At 38.3% G+C, this 16,037-nt stretch overlaps 1 protein-coding gene across 1 annotated transcript in view; it reads left to right on the top strand.

Annotated features, from left to right (window-relative positions):
* The window catches only part of NR3C1 (nuclear receptor subfamily 3 group C member 1), a 65,641-nt gene that overhangs the window by 27,588 nt on the left and 22,016 nt on the right, over positions 1 to 16,037 (top strand). The window contains exons 3-4 of the mRNA XM_039351490.1: positions 8,054 to 8,217; positions 11,155 to 11,271. Coding sequence (XP_039207424.1) covers positions 8,054 to 8,217; positions 11,155 to 11,271 — 281 coding nt within the window. The remainder of the gene's footprint in view (positions 1 to 8,053; positions 8,218 to 11,154; positions 11,272 to 16,037) is intronic.

The following is a 16,037-nucleotide window of genomic DNA, read 5'->3' as shown; positions in this document are numbered from 1 at the left end:
GGGAGGGGTTTCTACTCCATCCTTTTTGTAGTCCCCAAGGCTTTGGGGGGATGGAGGGCAATTCTCGACCTCAAGGGTCTGAACTCGTATATCAGGTACAAAAAATTCAAGATGCAAATGCTCCAGTCCATCTTGGGCAGCATACGGAAGGGAGACTTCCTGATGTCCATAGACCTCACGGAAGCGTATCTCCACATTCCCATCCTCCCTGACCACTGGCATTTTTCAGGTTCTGTTATATGGGCCACCATTTCTAGTACAAAGCTCTGCCGTTCGGGCTTTCGTCAGCTCCAAGGGTGTTTACCAAAATCCTGGCAGTGCTCACTGCACACTTGAGACTGGTACCGGACACATTCAGTGCTATTTGGACAACATTCTTATCCAGTCGCCCTCCTTTTTGGCCGCCCAGTCAGACCTAGCGTTGTCCATCCAGGTCCTCCGGGACCACGGGTTCTCTATGAACTTTCAAAAGAGCCAGACAGTTCCCTCGACCGGTCTCCTGCACCTGGGGGCCATCATAGACACAGACCATTGCCAGGTCTACCTCTCCCCAGAACGTCAGGACAGCATCCGAGCCCTGGTCCTCAAGGTCCGCAGGGAGCGCGTTGTGATCCTGGCACTTTTTCCCAGTTGTTGGGAAAAAATGATATCGTGATAGCGATTCTACCTTAGGCCAGACTACATTCCAGGAACCTCCAGTGGTTGCTGCTCCCTTTCCAAAGGTTGGGCACCAGCTCCTCCAACCAAAGGCTAAGGGTCCCTCTCCAGACCTTGCGGTCTCTCAGGTGGTGGTCCTCACCAGCTGTAGCCAGAGGGTCCTTCTTCAAGGAACCCATTCAGCTCACACTTATGACAGACTCCAGCCAGGGAGCGCACCTTTGGTCGCAGTTGGCTCAAGGGCAGTGGTCCCGGTCAGACCTGAGGCACAACATCATTTGACTGCTGATTTAAAAAAAGATTCTGTTATATTTTTGGGCAGTTTGGACTGCATGTCATTGTGATGAAAAATGAAGCATTGCCATACTTCCATATATACATCATGCCATCTTGACATTATTCCATAATATATTATGGTCCACCAGTAAAGGTTGAAGAGAGGATGATGCACCTTCCAATGTTTCTAAAATCATCATCATTCAATGCATCTGTCAGGCCTCACTATATGTTGTTGATCTCAAGGTTGCTTGATTCATTCACATGTGATTCAGCCTCTCACCTTCATTCTTAGCTATGTCAACCATGTAGTGTTGAAATACACATCCTCCTCTTAGAAGGTTATTAAGCTCATTCTCATGGTTCATTATTCAATATGTATAGTGACGCATTGCCATTGATTTCTTGTTTGTCATGTGGAACTAATGATACCAGCCTTCATCTCCAAGAGGAAAAAAAAAGGTATATATTTAAAGAGTCAAAGGGACATAGTGTATGAGTTTCATTGTTACAATTATTTCTACAATATCTTAACAATCTCATGTTGATTTCTATCTTTGCGGAATATACCCATTCTCAGTTCTATGCTGTTTTGAGGATCCATGAAGCAAATGTAAATATATTTGGCTTGCTTGTTGGGGTCTGTCATTAAATAATCACAGAAATTTCCATCCGTTCCTCATTGGAAAGATTTCTTCAGCACCAAAGAATATTATTTGGAAAAGTCAGTGGTATTGTCTGATGTTTTTCATGAACTGGTTTGCAATAAGTTTATCATTATGTAAACTAAAAAATTTTGTTAAGCAGAGGTTGTAATTGCCTATCCTGACCTTTCCCTTCATACAGCAGAAATTGGCAATTTCTCCAAGGAATAAAATACACAACACTGAGGGAAGAATTTAGCCATAGAACCAATATCAAGAGAAATCTGTGTCAAACAAATTGTGCATTTTGCCTCATCCTTTCTCTGTTGAGGTCTTGCCGTTGAAGTAAAGTATTGTCGTGTTGAGGAATTCTCACAGTACTTAATATTTGCCACATATTCTCAAACTGATCTTTCCTTTCCTCTTCTATCTTTTCTTGTCATTCTGTACCCTGTGCTTCTGGAGACGTATAGCCTTCTTGTCCTCTGTTTCTTCCTCTCTCCTCCTTGCCACTTCCTGATGACATTTGGTTTCATCTCTTGACCATGACATCCCCTTTCTCTTTCCATATGGCATAATTATGCTGATGATGTTTTAATTTAATTTACTACAATGTTGTACATTGCTATTCTTACCTCAGAACAGACTAGAATCTCTGCTGGCTTCTCCAGTGAGTTGTAGGAAGCTATCAAGAGACAATTTAAAAACAGGATCACATGATCTCCTGAGGGCTGGGGCAGGAGCAATCTACCTGATTTCTAATGGCTGAAGGATGGACTGGCCTACACTCAGTTTCAGAGTACGAAGCAGTTGAAAAAGAAAACAGCATGAGCAAGGATTAAGATATAGTGGCTAATATATTTAACTGATACTCAAGAGGTCCAGTTTTTACTGTATCTGCAGCCACAGCAGTTCACATGGTGACATTCGGCCCAACCTACTTAACAGAGTTGTTATGAAAAAATGTAGGAGGATGGGGCACTATGTGTGTGTCTTATTTTCCTGAACAAATATGGTATATAGATAAATCTGTATGTTTGCGTGGCAGAAAACAGGCACATAAAGTAATAAAAATATTCAGGCCTTTCTCATGTACTTTAAAGTTGTTGCTTTTTTAAGAGCTACATTCTGAGTCAATTCCTTGCTGCTGGAAGGGGGAGGGAGCAAAAGATTGCAAGACCTACTGTGAAACTGTCATGAACACTGAAAATGAAGATCACATGACCACATCAGCATAGCAGCACCCAGTAGCACTGAAACAGCCACAATTTTCCCAGATGTCATTATCTTGGGAGACATGGGTCCTGAATTTTGGACACCTTGGTTCAAAAAGATACCTTGGTTCAAAAAGTGTTGCCCTGTGGTGCACCATTTCACCCCAGTAAAAGTCACGACAACAAGATTTGTAGTAGTAAATGTGATAAATTGAATCTAATATACTGTTCCAACTATTCTAGAGTGCATATCGTGGCTTACAGGGGACTGCTAGAGAACGGCAGTCCAAATTTCCAATTTGTTTTCAGTCTCTAAATAAGCCTACAGGTACAACTAGTTTCAGCAACTTGGTTTTGGATCATTATTTTAAGTGCTACAGTCTAGAATTGCATTTGCTTTTTTTTTTCCTATCTCTATCCCACTGTTGGCTCATGCTTGCTTGTAACCCACCAAGACACCCAGATCCTTTTGGCTCAGTATTACCCTCCATTCAATATTCATGCCTTTGATTTTTGTTTTCCCCTGCTCAAATTTGCATTTGTCCTCTTGAAATTAGAGTTGCTGATTTTGTCAAGCTTCTTCTGAATTTGTTATTACCCTGTAAGTATTTGCTTGATAATCCCGTACTGGCTTCTGACAAGCAGTATATTCTTTTCTAAATGCTCACAGGTTAACTGCTTAATAACATGTTCCAGAATCAACATCAAAGTGACCAGTCTTAGTTACCTACATTCCCTTTTTTCGCCTTTCTAAAGAGAGGAAAAACGTCTACTCTTTTCCAGTACTATGGTGCTATGCCTGCCCTCAGTGATTATTCGGAGGCACAGAAAGTGGCTCCAAAATGATATTCTCAAGCTCCTTCAGGAGTCTTACATATAAGATATTGATCTGGTCTTTAAACTTAAAATTGTTTGTGGCAGCTAAATATTCTTAACCATCTTTTTACTTACCTTGGGTCGTTATTCTTTCCTTTTGTTATTTATTCTACTTTGGTCTGAACACATGGTCCCTTTGAGGAAAAGACTAAAAAGAGCTGTGCTTTCTCCTTGTTAGCTATAATTATCTTACTAACCTTCCTAAATAGTGGGCCTATCAGTTCCTTTGACTGTAGACGTAATTAAAACACATACACAAGTTCTGTTTTAGCCTTTCTGACTTTTTTTCCCTTGCAGGTATTAGCTATTTGCTGGTAAGCGCATCTTCCATTTCCTCTAAATGTTTCTTTAATTCTGTCAGAACTCCCTATACATCCCCAGCTATTTTCTCAGTTGCCCCACTCCATTTTTTCTTCTCATTGGAATGGCCTGTGATTGCACTTTCAGTATCTTATTTCTGAAAAGCTCTTAATTTCCTATGCTCTGATTGATCTGACAATTTTGGTGCATGAGATCCTGAGTAATGTTTCTCTAGGTGTGTTGCAATTGTCTTCCTGAAATCTGATGTGTACGTATATCTGTACTCCAGTTTCTCTTACTCTAACATTTTGAACCTTAAGGTATCATGTATGTTACATGTTACCAGATTATAATTCAAGTATTTCTACATAGCTAAATTTTGCATCATCTCTTTCTCTGTTACATTGACTGCTGCAAAAAACTACAGGAAATCCTTGCTTAACATCTATTCATTCAGCTACAATTTGAAGTTACAACAGTGCTAAATAAATGATATTTACACCCAGTTGGAGTGCCCCAAGCGCCTGATTAAAAGTCAGGTGCTTGGCAGACCACTTTAGAACTGCAGGGCCACTTCAGTCCGCCTTCCTTCTTCCCCATTTCTGCCATTTTGGCACCCTGCACTGTGCAGGCCCTTCCAACCTATGCTCCATTGCCCCCTGCTGATCTTCACCATCTTCTTGCTCCCACAGCTGATGTAGTGTACCTGGTATGACTCTTTAGTTTCCTTGCAAGACTTCAGAAAAAGGCCTAACATGGCCAGCAGCTGCCTTGCAAAGGGCCAGACTGGGCACAACTCATCAGCAGCAGGAACAAGAAGACAGCAAAGAACAAGAAGAGTCTGCTGGCAACAGAGTCCATGGAGCATAGGTTGGTGATGTCAGTGTGGCTGGGTCTTCACGCTGTGCTGCTATGCTTGGGGTGGTTGGGTCTGCATACCATGCTGCTATGCAGGGGCAGCTGCAGCTTTGCATTATGCTGGGATAGCTGCTTGCATGTCCTCCCAGTACCAGCCGCCCCAAGCCCTGAAATCCCCATTGACTTTGCTTATTGAAAGCCCATAGAAAGATGTTGATAGGATAATATTGGAAGCAGGAATTTTTGCCTACTTTGGAGGAATGGTTTTTTAAAGTTTCTTATTTATCTGAAATGGCAAAAATTTCGGCTTATTTGAAAGATCAATCGCAAGAGAAATACCTCTTGGTGTGGAAAAGATGGATAAACTTTATACAGTATAAGTATGATATTAAAAGATATTATTTAGCTTTTGAATAATTTATGTTTAAAGTTTAAAGTTTAAGACAATAAGTATTTTTTATTATATATATATTGGACTTTTTTATTATATATATATATTGGATTTTTTTTTTAACGTAACTTTTGTTTGAGGTTTACTTAAGTTTAAATGTTTTGTATTTTTAGTTCTAGTTAACCCTGTATTCAGCTCTGGGAAGAGGGGGGGAGGGTTTTTGGGAGGGTAGGGAGGTAGTGGGAGAGGGATATTATTGTAAAATTGTAAAACTTTTAATAAAAAAAAAAGAAAGCCCATAGGAAGTCATGAGGAAGTCCTTGCTTAACAATAGCAATGGGGACTGCTAGGATTACAGTGGCTAAGCAGTGTGCTCATGTGACATAGCACTGTGCAACTGCATTGTTTAGTGACAGAAATTCTAGTCCCAGCTACTGTGGTTAACCAAAAACTATCTATAATGTTTCCTGGTTAACTTTAGGATGTCAGAAATAAACCTGGGATATTCTAGGTCAGTGTTAGCGAACCTTTTAGACACCATGTGCCCCAAAACCGCCCCACCCCGTCTGCCCTGCCTCCACCCCTGGCCACTTGCAGGGCCACCTACCACCTCCACGGCCCGCCACATCAGATCGCCCAGGGGGCCCTGCAGTGCAATGGCAGCCACACCCTTCACCCATGCCCCGCAGCATCATCTGCATGCGACAGGGCACGAGGGCGGAGTCTTGTCCCTGCTGCCTGGCTGCCATGTCCTTGGCTGTGCTGCTCTGCGCGGACCGCACCCACGGGCGACTCTCCACCCAGGGGCGGCTGCTGGTGAGGAGAGGGCTGCAGGGGGAGGCGGGGCTGGGGCGACGGCGTGTGTGCCCACAGAGAGGGCTCTGAGTGCCGCCTCTGGCACGCGTGCCATAGGTTCGCCACCACTGTTCTAGGTATTTATGGGAAACTTTTTATATTTTGTAAACTGCCATAATAATCTTGTTTTCGGGAGCTGAGGTAAACCTTATTGACGTTGTTTGTGATAATAAACTATAGAAGCTAGTGCTCATATACAGGTATTTGATCTGTAATAAGGTAGGGATATGAAGGTTTCAGTAGAAAAGAATTTATATTGCTGATTAATGTGATAGAGGAAAGGGTTGCATAAGCCATTAAGGAAAATTAATTTTTGGCATTCAAACCCAAATAAAGTAGATAATTATTCAGTTTTTTCAGCTTAATTTATAATTAAGAAAAATCATAGAATTGTTAATTGTTTCTGAAAAATCCAAAATATTTATTTCTGCCTGTAATTTTAACTAGATTGCTTTTCTCATGACTGATAGTAATTGATTAGATCTGGCACTCCAACCCTCATTCTTTTTGCTTTAAACCAGGGGTGTCAAATTCACAACATCATGTGATGTGTCGTGACATATCACGACTTTTTTCCCATTGTCGGCAATGGGGTGGGCGCGGTTTCGGCATGACGCATTTGGCCCGCGGGCCGGCATTTTGACACCCCTGTTTTAAATATTATACGGGTAGTCCTTGACTTAAAACAATTCATTTAGTGACCACTCACAGTTAGTATAGCACTGAAAAAAAGTGACTTATGACCTTTTTTTCACACTTACAATAGTTGCAGCATCCCCATGGTCACATGATCAAATTCAGATGCTAGGCAATTGACTCATGATGGTTGCAGTGTCCCGGGGCCATGTGGTCATCTTTTGCTGCCTTCTGACAAGCAAATTCAGTGGGGAAGCCAGCTTCACTTCATAGCCATTTTACTTATTTAACAATGGTGGTGATTAATTTTAACAACTGTGAAAGAAAGGTCATAAATGGGGCTCACTTAACAAATGTCTCGCTTAACAAAAGAAATTTGGGGCTCAATTGTGTCAAGGACTGCCTATAGTCCTGTAACTATCCTGTGAAATTATAGTTCAGAAAAAAAATTACTATCTCAAAAGGAAGTGCAAAGTAACTTATAAAATAAGAAAATAATGGTACCCTTTCCATTCTCCCCTGTTCATTAACTGCAATAATGTAAAATTAGGAAATTATTAAAGGTATGGTTAAAAAATATTGTTCTATATTTACTTATTTGAATGGATATCATTCTTAAGTTGACATAGTTTTCCTAAAAGTTTGCTGAAATCACGTGAAAGCATCGTATTTTAAAGTAACTTCAATCATGTTATTATTTAAAGTGGATTGAGACACATAGAAAATATGGCTCCCCAGATATGCTTTATAGCATTGAGAAGCCTAAGCTATTATATCAGTGATGAGGTACTTTGGCCACTGCAATTTAGTGTCAATTGGAAGGTCATTGATTCTGGTTTCTAACTCAGAGCAAATGTCTCGGAAATAAGTATCCAGGTTGCTGTATAACTTTGATGTTAATTTTCATCTAATGGAAATGATTGCATCAGAATTTTTAACTTCCTTCAACAGCCAGTTCCGTTTCAGTTGTTGCTGTGCCAGTAATTATGTAATGCTTCTTCCTCAAGAAAGTATTGTGGTTTTATCTCTCTAAAAGTATCATGTGTACATTTAAAGCATTCTTTTGTTCTTAATGACCTCAAGACAATGCTTTTAAAAGATTAAAGCTGTCTTGGGTAGATTCTAGCTGATATTCTAACAGTATTTGCTAAGATAAAAATCCTAGCAAATTTCATTTCTAATTCAGAAGTAAATAGAAATAAAATCTATTTATTTTATAAACTTGTTTCTGACCTGATTTTTGGTCCAAGAACAAAAAAGAAAATTAAATTTTGGTAATATTCTTATAACTTTTTTGTCTATGGATTCCTTTTTCAAATTTAATTTTATTTGAAATATTTCTTTAGCCCTGGAGTGAGATCTGATGTGAGCAGTTCACCATCTACCTCTTCAGCAACTACCGGACCACCTCCCAAGCTTTGCCTTGTTTGCTCAGATGAGGCTTCTGGGTGTCATTATGGTGTCCTGACATGTGGCAGCTGCAAAGTATTCTTCAAAAGAGCTGTGGAAGGTAGGAAGCAATATGATTGTTACAATCTGAGTCACTAGGATTTTATTGTATAGGTAATTAATTCTACATCATCATGCTGAGAAAAGGCGTTCAGGTAAGACAACGCCCCTTTTCTTCCACATCCATAATCTCAGTACAACTGTTTTTTTCTTGAGGAATTACTAGGTTATTATAAAAGAAGATAAAGATTCTAGTTCAAACAAAAAGTAGCAAAAGAGGAAACAATGCAGGAGAACTACACTAGTAGCACAATGCTACTAGTCTAGAAGACTGTAGAAGGGCTGCAAAGTACCTAATATAGTTTTGTGCCCAGAATGCTACAGTCTTCTAGACATGTGTGTGCATGCAGAGAAGGCAGTTCTGTGGAGTGGTGTTGAAGCAAGGTGGAGCAATATATGGAAGATTTAGAGAAGGTTTGGCTGCTGTTTTGGACCTCCAAATTATGAATCTATCATGATGCTTTGCTTGTGGTATTTTGTCCAGAGATTTTCGGAGGCCTAAGGTTTAGGAACCTCTTTTGTTCTTGAAGAAACAGCTGAACAGGCTTATGCCCTCTAATCCAGCTCTAAGTTGAATCAGGAAAGAATGGTTTGTTTCTTACATTATAGAATCTCCAGTACCCCTTCTCCGTCAATTTTCCCTAATCCTCGACCAGTTTTCACTGTGATGTTCAGAGTTAATACCCTAAAACCCCCTCCCCTTTATTTTTAAGAAATCATTATTGCTGTCTAAGTGGATGGAAATTAATCAAGGAAAGAACCAACCTAGAACTAAGAAGAAATTTCCTGACAGGGAAAACAATTAATGGGTAGAATGACTTGCCTCCAGAAGTTGTGGGTGCTCTAACAGTGGAGGTTTTTAAAAAGAGATTGGGCAACGATTTGTCTGAAATAATATGGGGCTTCCTTCTTGAGCAGGGGGTTGGACTAGAAGACCTCCAAGGTCCCTCCCAACTCTGTTATTCTGACCCTGATAAAAACAGATCTGTTATCATTCATTGCTTTCTCTTATTTTTGCTCATGGTTAATACTGCTGCATAATTCAATTTGGAAAGAATCTGGTCTTTAAAAGCTATAGTTAGATTTAGTTTGCTGCCAAGATTTGCTTATACTTGAATCTCTGGTTTCATAAAAATTCCAAAGGTTTTAGTTTGCCCATTTCATATATTCCAAAACCCAAATAGTTTCCTCCCTGCTCTTTTAAAGTGGTAAAATCAATATATCCTAAAACGGCATTTCAAAACTAGATTTCTCAAACTGGACTTGTTAGAAGCTTACTGTGGTATTTCCAGCTTTATGTAAACTAAAAAAATGCACATAATGCATCATTCCTTTCTTGAGAAAAAAAATACTGATAGAAATCTTACATTGAATTTTTTCATAGTTATAAAAATACACTTTTGTTCTTATTATAATGCTGTATATTGAAGAGGCAATATAACACTATTAGAAAAGCAATTGAAATTACATATATATGGGTGAGTATGCACATGCATAGTCATGAAATATTTTTCATTTAACCAATTATTTTTCGTGGCAATAAATCAAAACCCAAATTTGTAAGAAGTAATGAAAACATCCCAAGTTCCTTTATTTTCACTCCTAAAGAATCCTTCAGAGAATTAAATTGCCAGCCTCCAATAAAACCATTATCAAACTGGAGAGCCAGTTTAGTCTAGTGTTTAAGACACCAGGCTAGAAATTGGGAGACCATGAGTTAAAGTCCTGCCTTAGCCATGAAAGCCAACTGGGTTGCTTTAGACCAGTCACTCTCCCTCTCTCTCTCTTCTATGCTAACAAAAACTTTTAGTAAAACATCTGTTAACAATAAATATAAGAAAAGAGAATTAGAAATTTAGGGGCTGCTTTAACAACACATATTTAACTAACCCACATATTGAAGGTACAATATTGTTCAAACCATTGCAAGTAAACAATTAAGCAGGAGCAGAAAATCTACTAGACTGGAGTGCATGTATTTCTCTCTTCTGGATCTGGCCCAGCTAACTGTATTACTGAATAAAGGAAAAGCCAAAAAGAATTCCTTTATATAAGGAGTTTACAACTGCAGCATTCATTTCATTTCTTTATTATTTATAAAGGCTTATAGAGATTGCCCAATATTGTTCTATATGTACATGTAGTCCTCGAATTATAACCAAAGTTGGGAGTGGAATTTCCATCATAACTTGTTGGACCAAATGTTACAACCAATTTTACATGGTCATTAAGTGAATCCAGCTTTTCCAATGGACATTTTTGCCAGAAATTGCCAAAAACAGGTTGCAAATCATGAACATGTGACCACAGGACACTACAACTGATTGTAATTGTGTGCTGATTGCCAAAGGCCTGAGTTGCAATCACATGGCCATAGAGATAGGGGTAATGAGACTACTTTTTCAGAGACTGTCACAACTTTGAACTGTTATTACATGATTGGTCATAAATTGAAAACTACCAGCATTTCTCAACATAAGAAAATATCTTATGTGATAAGATATTTATGTGATTACTTTTACCTAATATTTACATATTATTTTTATATGTGATGAAAATATCACATCATCATTCATGATTATGGCTGTTTTGTGTCCCTTGCAGTACTTAAAAAGTTTTCTTCTCAGTATATTGTCACTAAGCTATCATATTACAAATTAATTAATAAAGAAATAAAAATCTTAATTGCTGTGGCATGCCTAGCTTTTTTTGTTTTTATTTTTACTCTTGAAATTGAATCATTTTTACTACTAGATCCCATTCAGCAACATCATTACAACATTTAAAAACCACAATTGAATTTCTAAATGCTTGATTGAAGGAATTTATGAATGTATCGTTTGGATGGATAATATGCATGCTGCATCTTCTTTCTTTTTCTCATTTGAGAGCATTTATATTTATTTCTAATTATAATTTCTGTTCTTATTAAATACAGGACAGCACAATTATCTCTGTGCTGGAAGAAATGATTGTATTATTGATAAAATTCGGAGAAAGAATTGCCCTGCTTGTCGCTACCGGAAATGTCTTCAAGCTGGGATGAACCTTGAAGGTAAATTCTAATACTTTCTTTTGTTACTGTTCAGATAGGAGTAGGATTGTAGGTATTGTTCTCTTTCCTTTCTACTTGAATTTTTAAACCAGGTACGTGCTGTGTACATTGCTTTAGTCGTATCTGTTGCTGTTCATGAATTCTTCACCAAAGTCCACTTACATAATTTATATGTCTTGGGTTTTCATAGTTCAGACATTCATGCATCATATGTTGAACTTTAGGATACTGCATATTTGTCAAGCGTAGGTACAGTTTTGTGAGTCTTTAGCCCCTGTTCAGATTTAACAACTGTTTGTAGGAATAATACATGAAGGTACTTAAACTAATGACTGCAGTGATCGAATGTTTAGAATGTATATTTATTACTACTTATATTAGTCATATGTCTACATTCTTAATAGAATTGGACATTTTTTTTTGCATTCATAATCTAAACCTTTCGTCTTTCATATTGCGTACTGAGTTCTCTTTCTAGGCTAAACAATTGTAGCCTGATTTTCTGTGTATTTAAATTGCTTATGTGTTAAGGATGTGCACCAGCTATGAGCTTCAGACATTATTTAGTGATTTAAGAAATAGCTTAATTCAACGAAACCTAATTGAAAGACCCCAAATTCAGCTTAAGAGTAAAATCGTACAAAACAGCCTCTTTGTTATTATTAATTGAATTACAGAAACAACAGCTACTTTTATGTGGGGATGATAGATAGATTAATGGGTGGTTGTTTTAACGTGTTTCAGTTTGGGTTTGCTGTAAAAGAGAACTGCAGATAACAGATCTAGATTATCATTGACTGGTCTATAAGCTTTTTGAGAAAGTTGTTGAAAAAATGCCTTAGACTATAGTTACAGTTATGGATGAAAGAAATTATTTGGATCCCTTTCAATTAGATTTCAAGGCTAGTGTTGGATTGATGCCCACATTGGTGACTCCTGTTGAGGAGCTTTGGCTGAATTAGGATACGGAGTCTTTTGGACTTTGGACTTTACTCTGAATGGATTGGTTCTTCCCAAACCGATCTGAGCTGCAACTTGAGGCTCCTCTTCATAGTTGTAGCCACAGTGGGAAGTGGAAGCTGTGGTCATGCACTTTGCACAATTGCATCTTCTGCACTAGCTGTGACCTTTCGTGGATTCTTTTTTTTTTTAACAATTATTCATATCTTTGTCAGCTGGGCTGTTGCAGTGTGATCAAAATGAGGAAGTTGTTGAAACCTTCAGTTGGTGCAACATGGAGCCATCTAGGTAGATAATAAGTGCACTAAGATTCACCTACATGATACCACTAATATAGCCTGCACTGCTATCAATTAGCTCTGGGTACAATTTAAATTACAATCAGAAGTGTACAAGTGAAATCTGCCTATCAAATAACATTTGGAAAAGAAAGTCTATTGAGGGAATGTCATCTTCAAGCTCAAATGTTCTCAATGATGACTTCACTCGTTTGGAACAGTTTACCTCTTTGGGTATCCTATTCATTCTTCCTTACTATGCTTTTGGGGAGCCAGAAATATGGCTTGGGACAAGCAAGATCATGCTACTCTGAATGGTGGTACATTGGACTCATTGTTTATGATTTTATTAATTAATTTTCGTTTTTAATGTCCTGATACTAAAATTAAAAACCTCTCAGCCTCCACGCATGGAATGGCATATGCTGATTGAATAAGCAAACAAATGTGTTACTTGGTAGATAAAACATCCTCACAGTGTTGCTTCTTCTAGAAGTTTAAATTTGGGAATTTCATTTAAATAGGCTTAGGGCTCAATTCAATAGGTTCAGCGGATTGTGGAAAAATAGGAGATGTTTTAGCATATACTTGTTTCTTTTATATAAATATGCTAAGCAAGCTGTATAGATTGGGAGGTAAAATTATGATGAATTTAATTTTAATTTTTTTCACCCTTTCCTTTTTTTCTTATATGGAGAGGTTGGCAAGAAATATTTTTATTTATTAGATTTTTTTCCCACCTTTATTATTTTATCAATAATTCAAGGCAGTGAACATATAAAATAACGCATAATACTCTCTTCTCTGCTTATTTTCTCCACAACAACCCTATAAGGTGGGCTGGACTGAAAGAGTGACTGGTCTAAGGTCACCAACTGGTTCTTCTCCCTAAGACAGAACTACCGTGTTCCCCCGAAAATAACACTAGGTCTTTTTTTTTTTTTTTTTTGCCTCCAAAAGAGGCACCGGGTCTTATTTTCGGGGGGTATCTCAGACTCATCTCCGGCACCGATAGCCCCGCCCAGCCAGTCCACTTCTTCTGTGGCCAAAAGAGCAGCTTCATTCTGCAGCTACATTCCAGCCTGCATTTTGCAGTCAAGGCCTTTCCAGAAGGCCTCTGCAACCAAGTACCATAGCTCAGTTCTCAGCTGCAGAGGCCTTCCAGAAAGGCCTGTGACTGAAAAATGCAGGCCTGGCTGCAGAAGATGCCACAGAAAAAGTGGGCCGGCGAGGAGAGATCTGGCTGCAAGGTAAGGGGATGCAGGCACGTGGGGCAGCTCCACCCTTCCACACCCTAGCTTGATTTTTAGGTGTGTGCCTTGCCACAAAAGTAGGGCTTATTTTTGAGGTAGGGCTTATACTAGGCTCATCCCCCCAAAAATCAAGCTAGGGCGTACTTTCGGGGTAGGCCTTACTTTCAGGGAAACATGGTAAAATCACTAGTCTCCTGGTTTTTAGGCAAGCACCTTAACCATTATACAAACTAACAAAAATGTATGTTTTTTTAGTCATACTATTTCTGTATTGGTGATCTCTAAATTACCAACTCACTAATGAATCTGCAGAAAGGCTCAGTTTCAAATTCAGTATTTGCACATATGATTCACCTTGGGAAAATCTCCCCACTTCCTCCTCCCCCTCCTTCTCATGTTCAGTTCTTTATTTCCTCACTGTTGCCTATTTAACTGTCAATTCACTCTTCTTTTTACCAGTTATTCCACTGCAGAAAACTCCACACAATGATGCAGTAGGATCGTAACTATTCCTGGCATGGAATGGGTGCTCTAGAGCAGCAAGATTCCTATTGAATGTGCAACTGGGTGTTTCTCTGGGTGTTTCACCCATTTTCTCTGGGTGTTTATACAGATATGAATGGAGAGGATGGCAGGAATTCAGCCAATCGCTTCTCTGAAACTTCCCCATATTACACTGAATGGCCAAGATCCAATTAAAATAGGTTATGGGGTAGTGCTTTTCATAGCCACATGCTTTTGTCCTGATTGAAGAATAGGAGGAAAGCAGACGTGAGGAAGAGTTTTAAGAAACTTCAGCTTTATCATAGTGTCATTCAGAGTTTTTGGAATTGGGTACTATCAGTATGCTAGCAATATCACATTTTTCCAACTAGCTCTAAAATAGCAATCAACACCTCTGAACACTGCTTATGTTTGATAATGGGAGAGAACAAACTGAAATCTAAATAAGATGGTACTTTTGCTAAATAAGAAACTGGAATGAGGTATGAAGGTTCAGCCTATTTTGGATAGAGTTTATTCCCCCAAAAGATAATCTGGGAATATTCCTTGATTTTTACCTAATTCTTCATTAAAACCCAGTTAAGAACTCTGGGGTGGTACACTTTTGCACAGTCACATTTGATGAGTCAGCAGGAACTTTTCCTGATTTAATCAGATCTAGAGATGGTGATCTATGCCTGCCCATTTGGAACATTCAGTATACTCTTCATGGGTCTAGAAATTGTAGGTAGTGCTAAACTCAGTATGCTATCTCATTACCAACTGCAGAAAAGGTCCTTTTAAAAGAGGACCCTGCTGCCTGAGACTTTTCTTCTGTGTCTAGGAAATGGCCTTCTCCTGTATCGATTCCAAGCCATACAGTGCAGTCTCTCAGGAATCCATTTAATGCCTATTGTGCCAGCATTTAGATAATTTGTGAAAACACTTTCCTCATCTTTTTAAATATTGGACAAGAATGATATTAATGAAATTTTATATTTTGAATTGTGTTTTTAAAAAATTATTAGCTACCTCAAGTTTTATCTCAGCAGAAAATCAGGGTGTAAATAAACTTACATAAACATTAAGGAAGGAGGAAGGAGCATGTACGTTCTTTGTTAATTCTGCATATTCTGCTAAATTCTTTTATTTTAGTATATATGAAACTATGAATTCTATGTCATTTAACCTTTTAATTATTTAACACAATGCTTTCAAACTTAAAATAGCAAAATAAACTCATTTTTTCTGAAATACTGGTCTTTCAGGAAAGACATAAAATAACTTTTCATGGTCTTGGCCTGTATTCTTTATACTTAACTGTGTTAAGAGCAAGCTGCATAGAACAAAATAAAGCTCACGAGTGAGTAAGCATTTAGAGTGAATGGGATATTAGAATGAAATTTAGAATCTAGTCCTATGATATGAATATTGAAAGGCAAATTCACTAAATTTATTAGATCATAGCTAAAGGCATGATTGGGTTTCCAAAACTAATGTGTGTTTTTAGTTATGCAGTAATTTTATTCTGAAAAGAACTATGCAGCAATTATATATTTCATATTTGAAATATAATGGAAAATTGTAGTCTAGATTTCATCTGAAAATAGTAGGTATTGCTAGTAATTTCCTGACCTTGCAAGCCATCTTTATTTCTATTGCATTGTATTGCATATACCACATTGCTCAGTTTGTGGCTGGGTGTTTTATCCACCCCAAGGATAAAACACCCAGACACAAACTGAGCAACATGATATATGCAGTACAATGCAGTGAGCCATGTGCAGATCTG

The sequence above is a fragment of the Crotalus tigris genome, unplaced genomic scaffold (assembly GCF_016545835.1).
Source record: "Crotalus tigris isolate CLP2741 ecotype Arizona unplaced genomic scaffold, ASM1654583v1 scf7180000017568.12009008, whole genome shotgun sequence".
NCBI lineage: Eukaryota > Metazoa > Chordata > Lepidosauria > Squamata > Viperidae > Crotalus > Crotalus tigris.
This window is presented reverse-complemented; position numbering and strand designations above follow the sequence as displayed.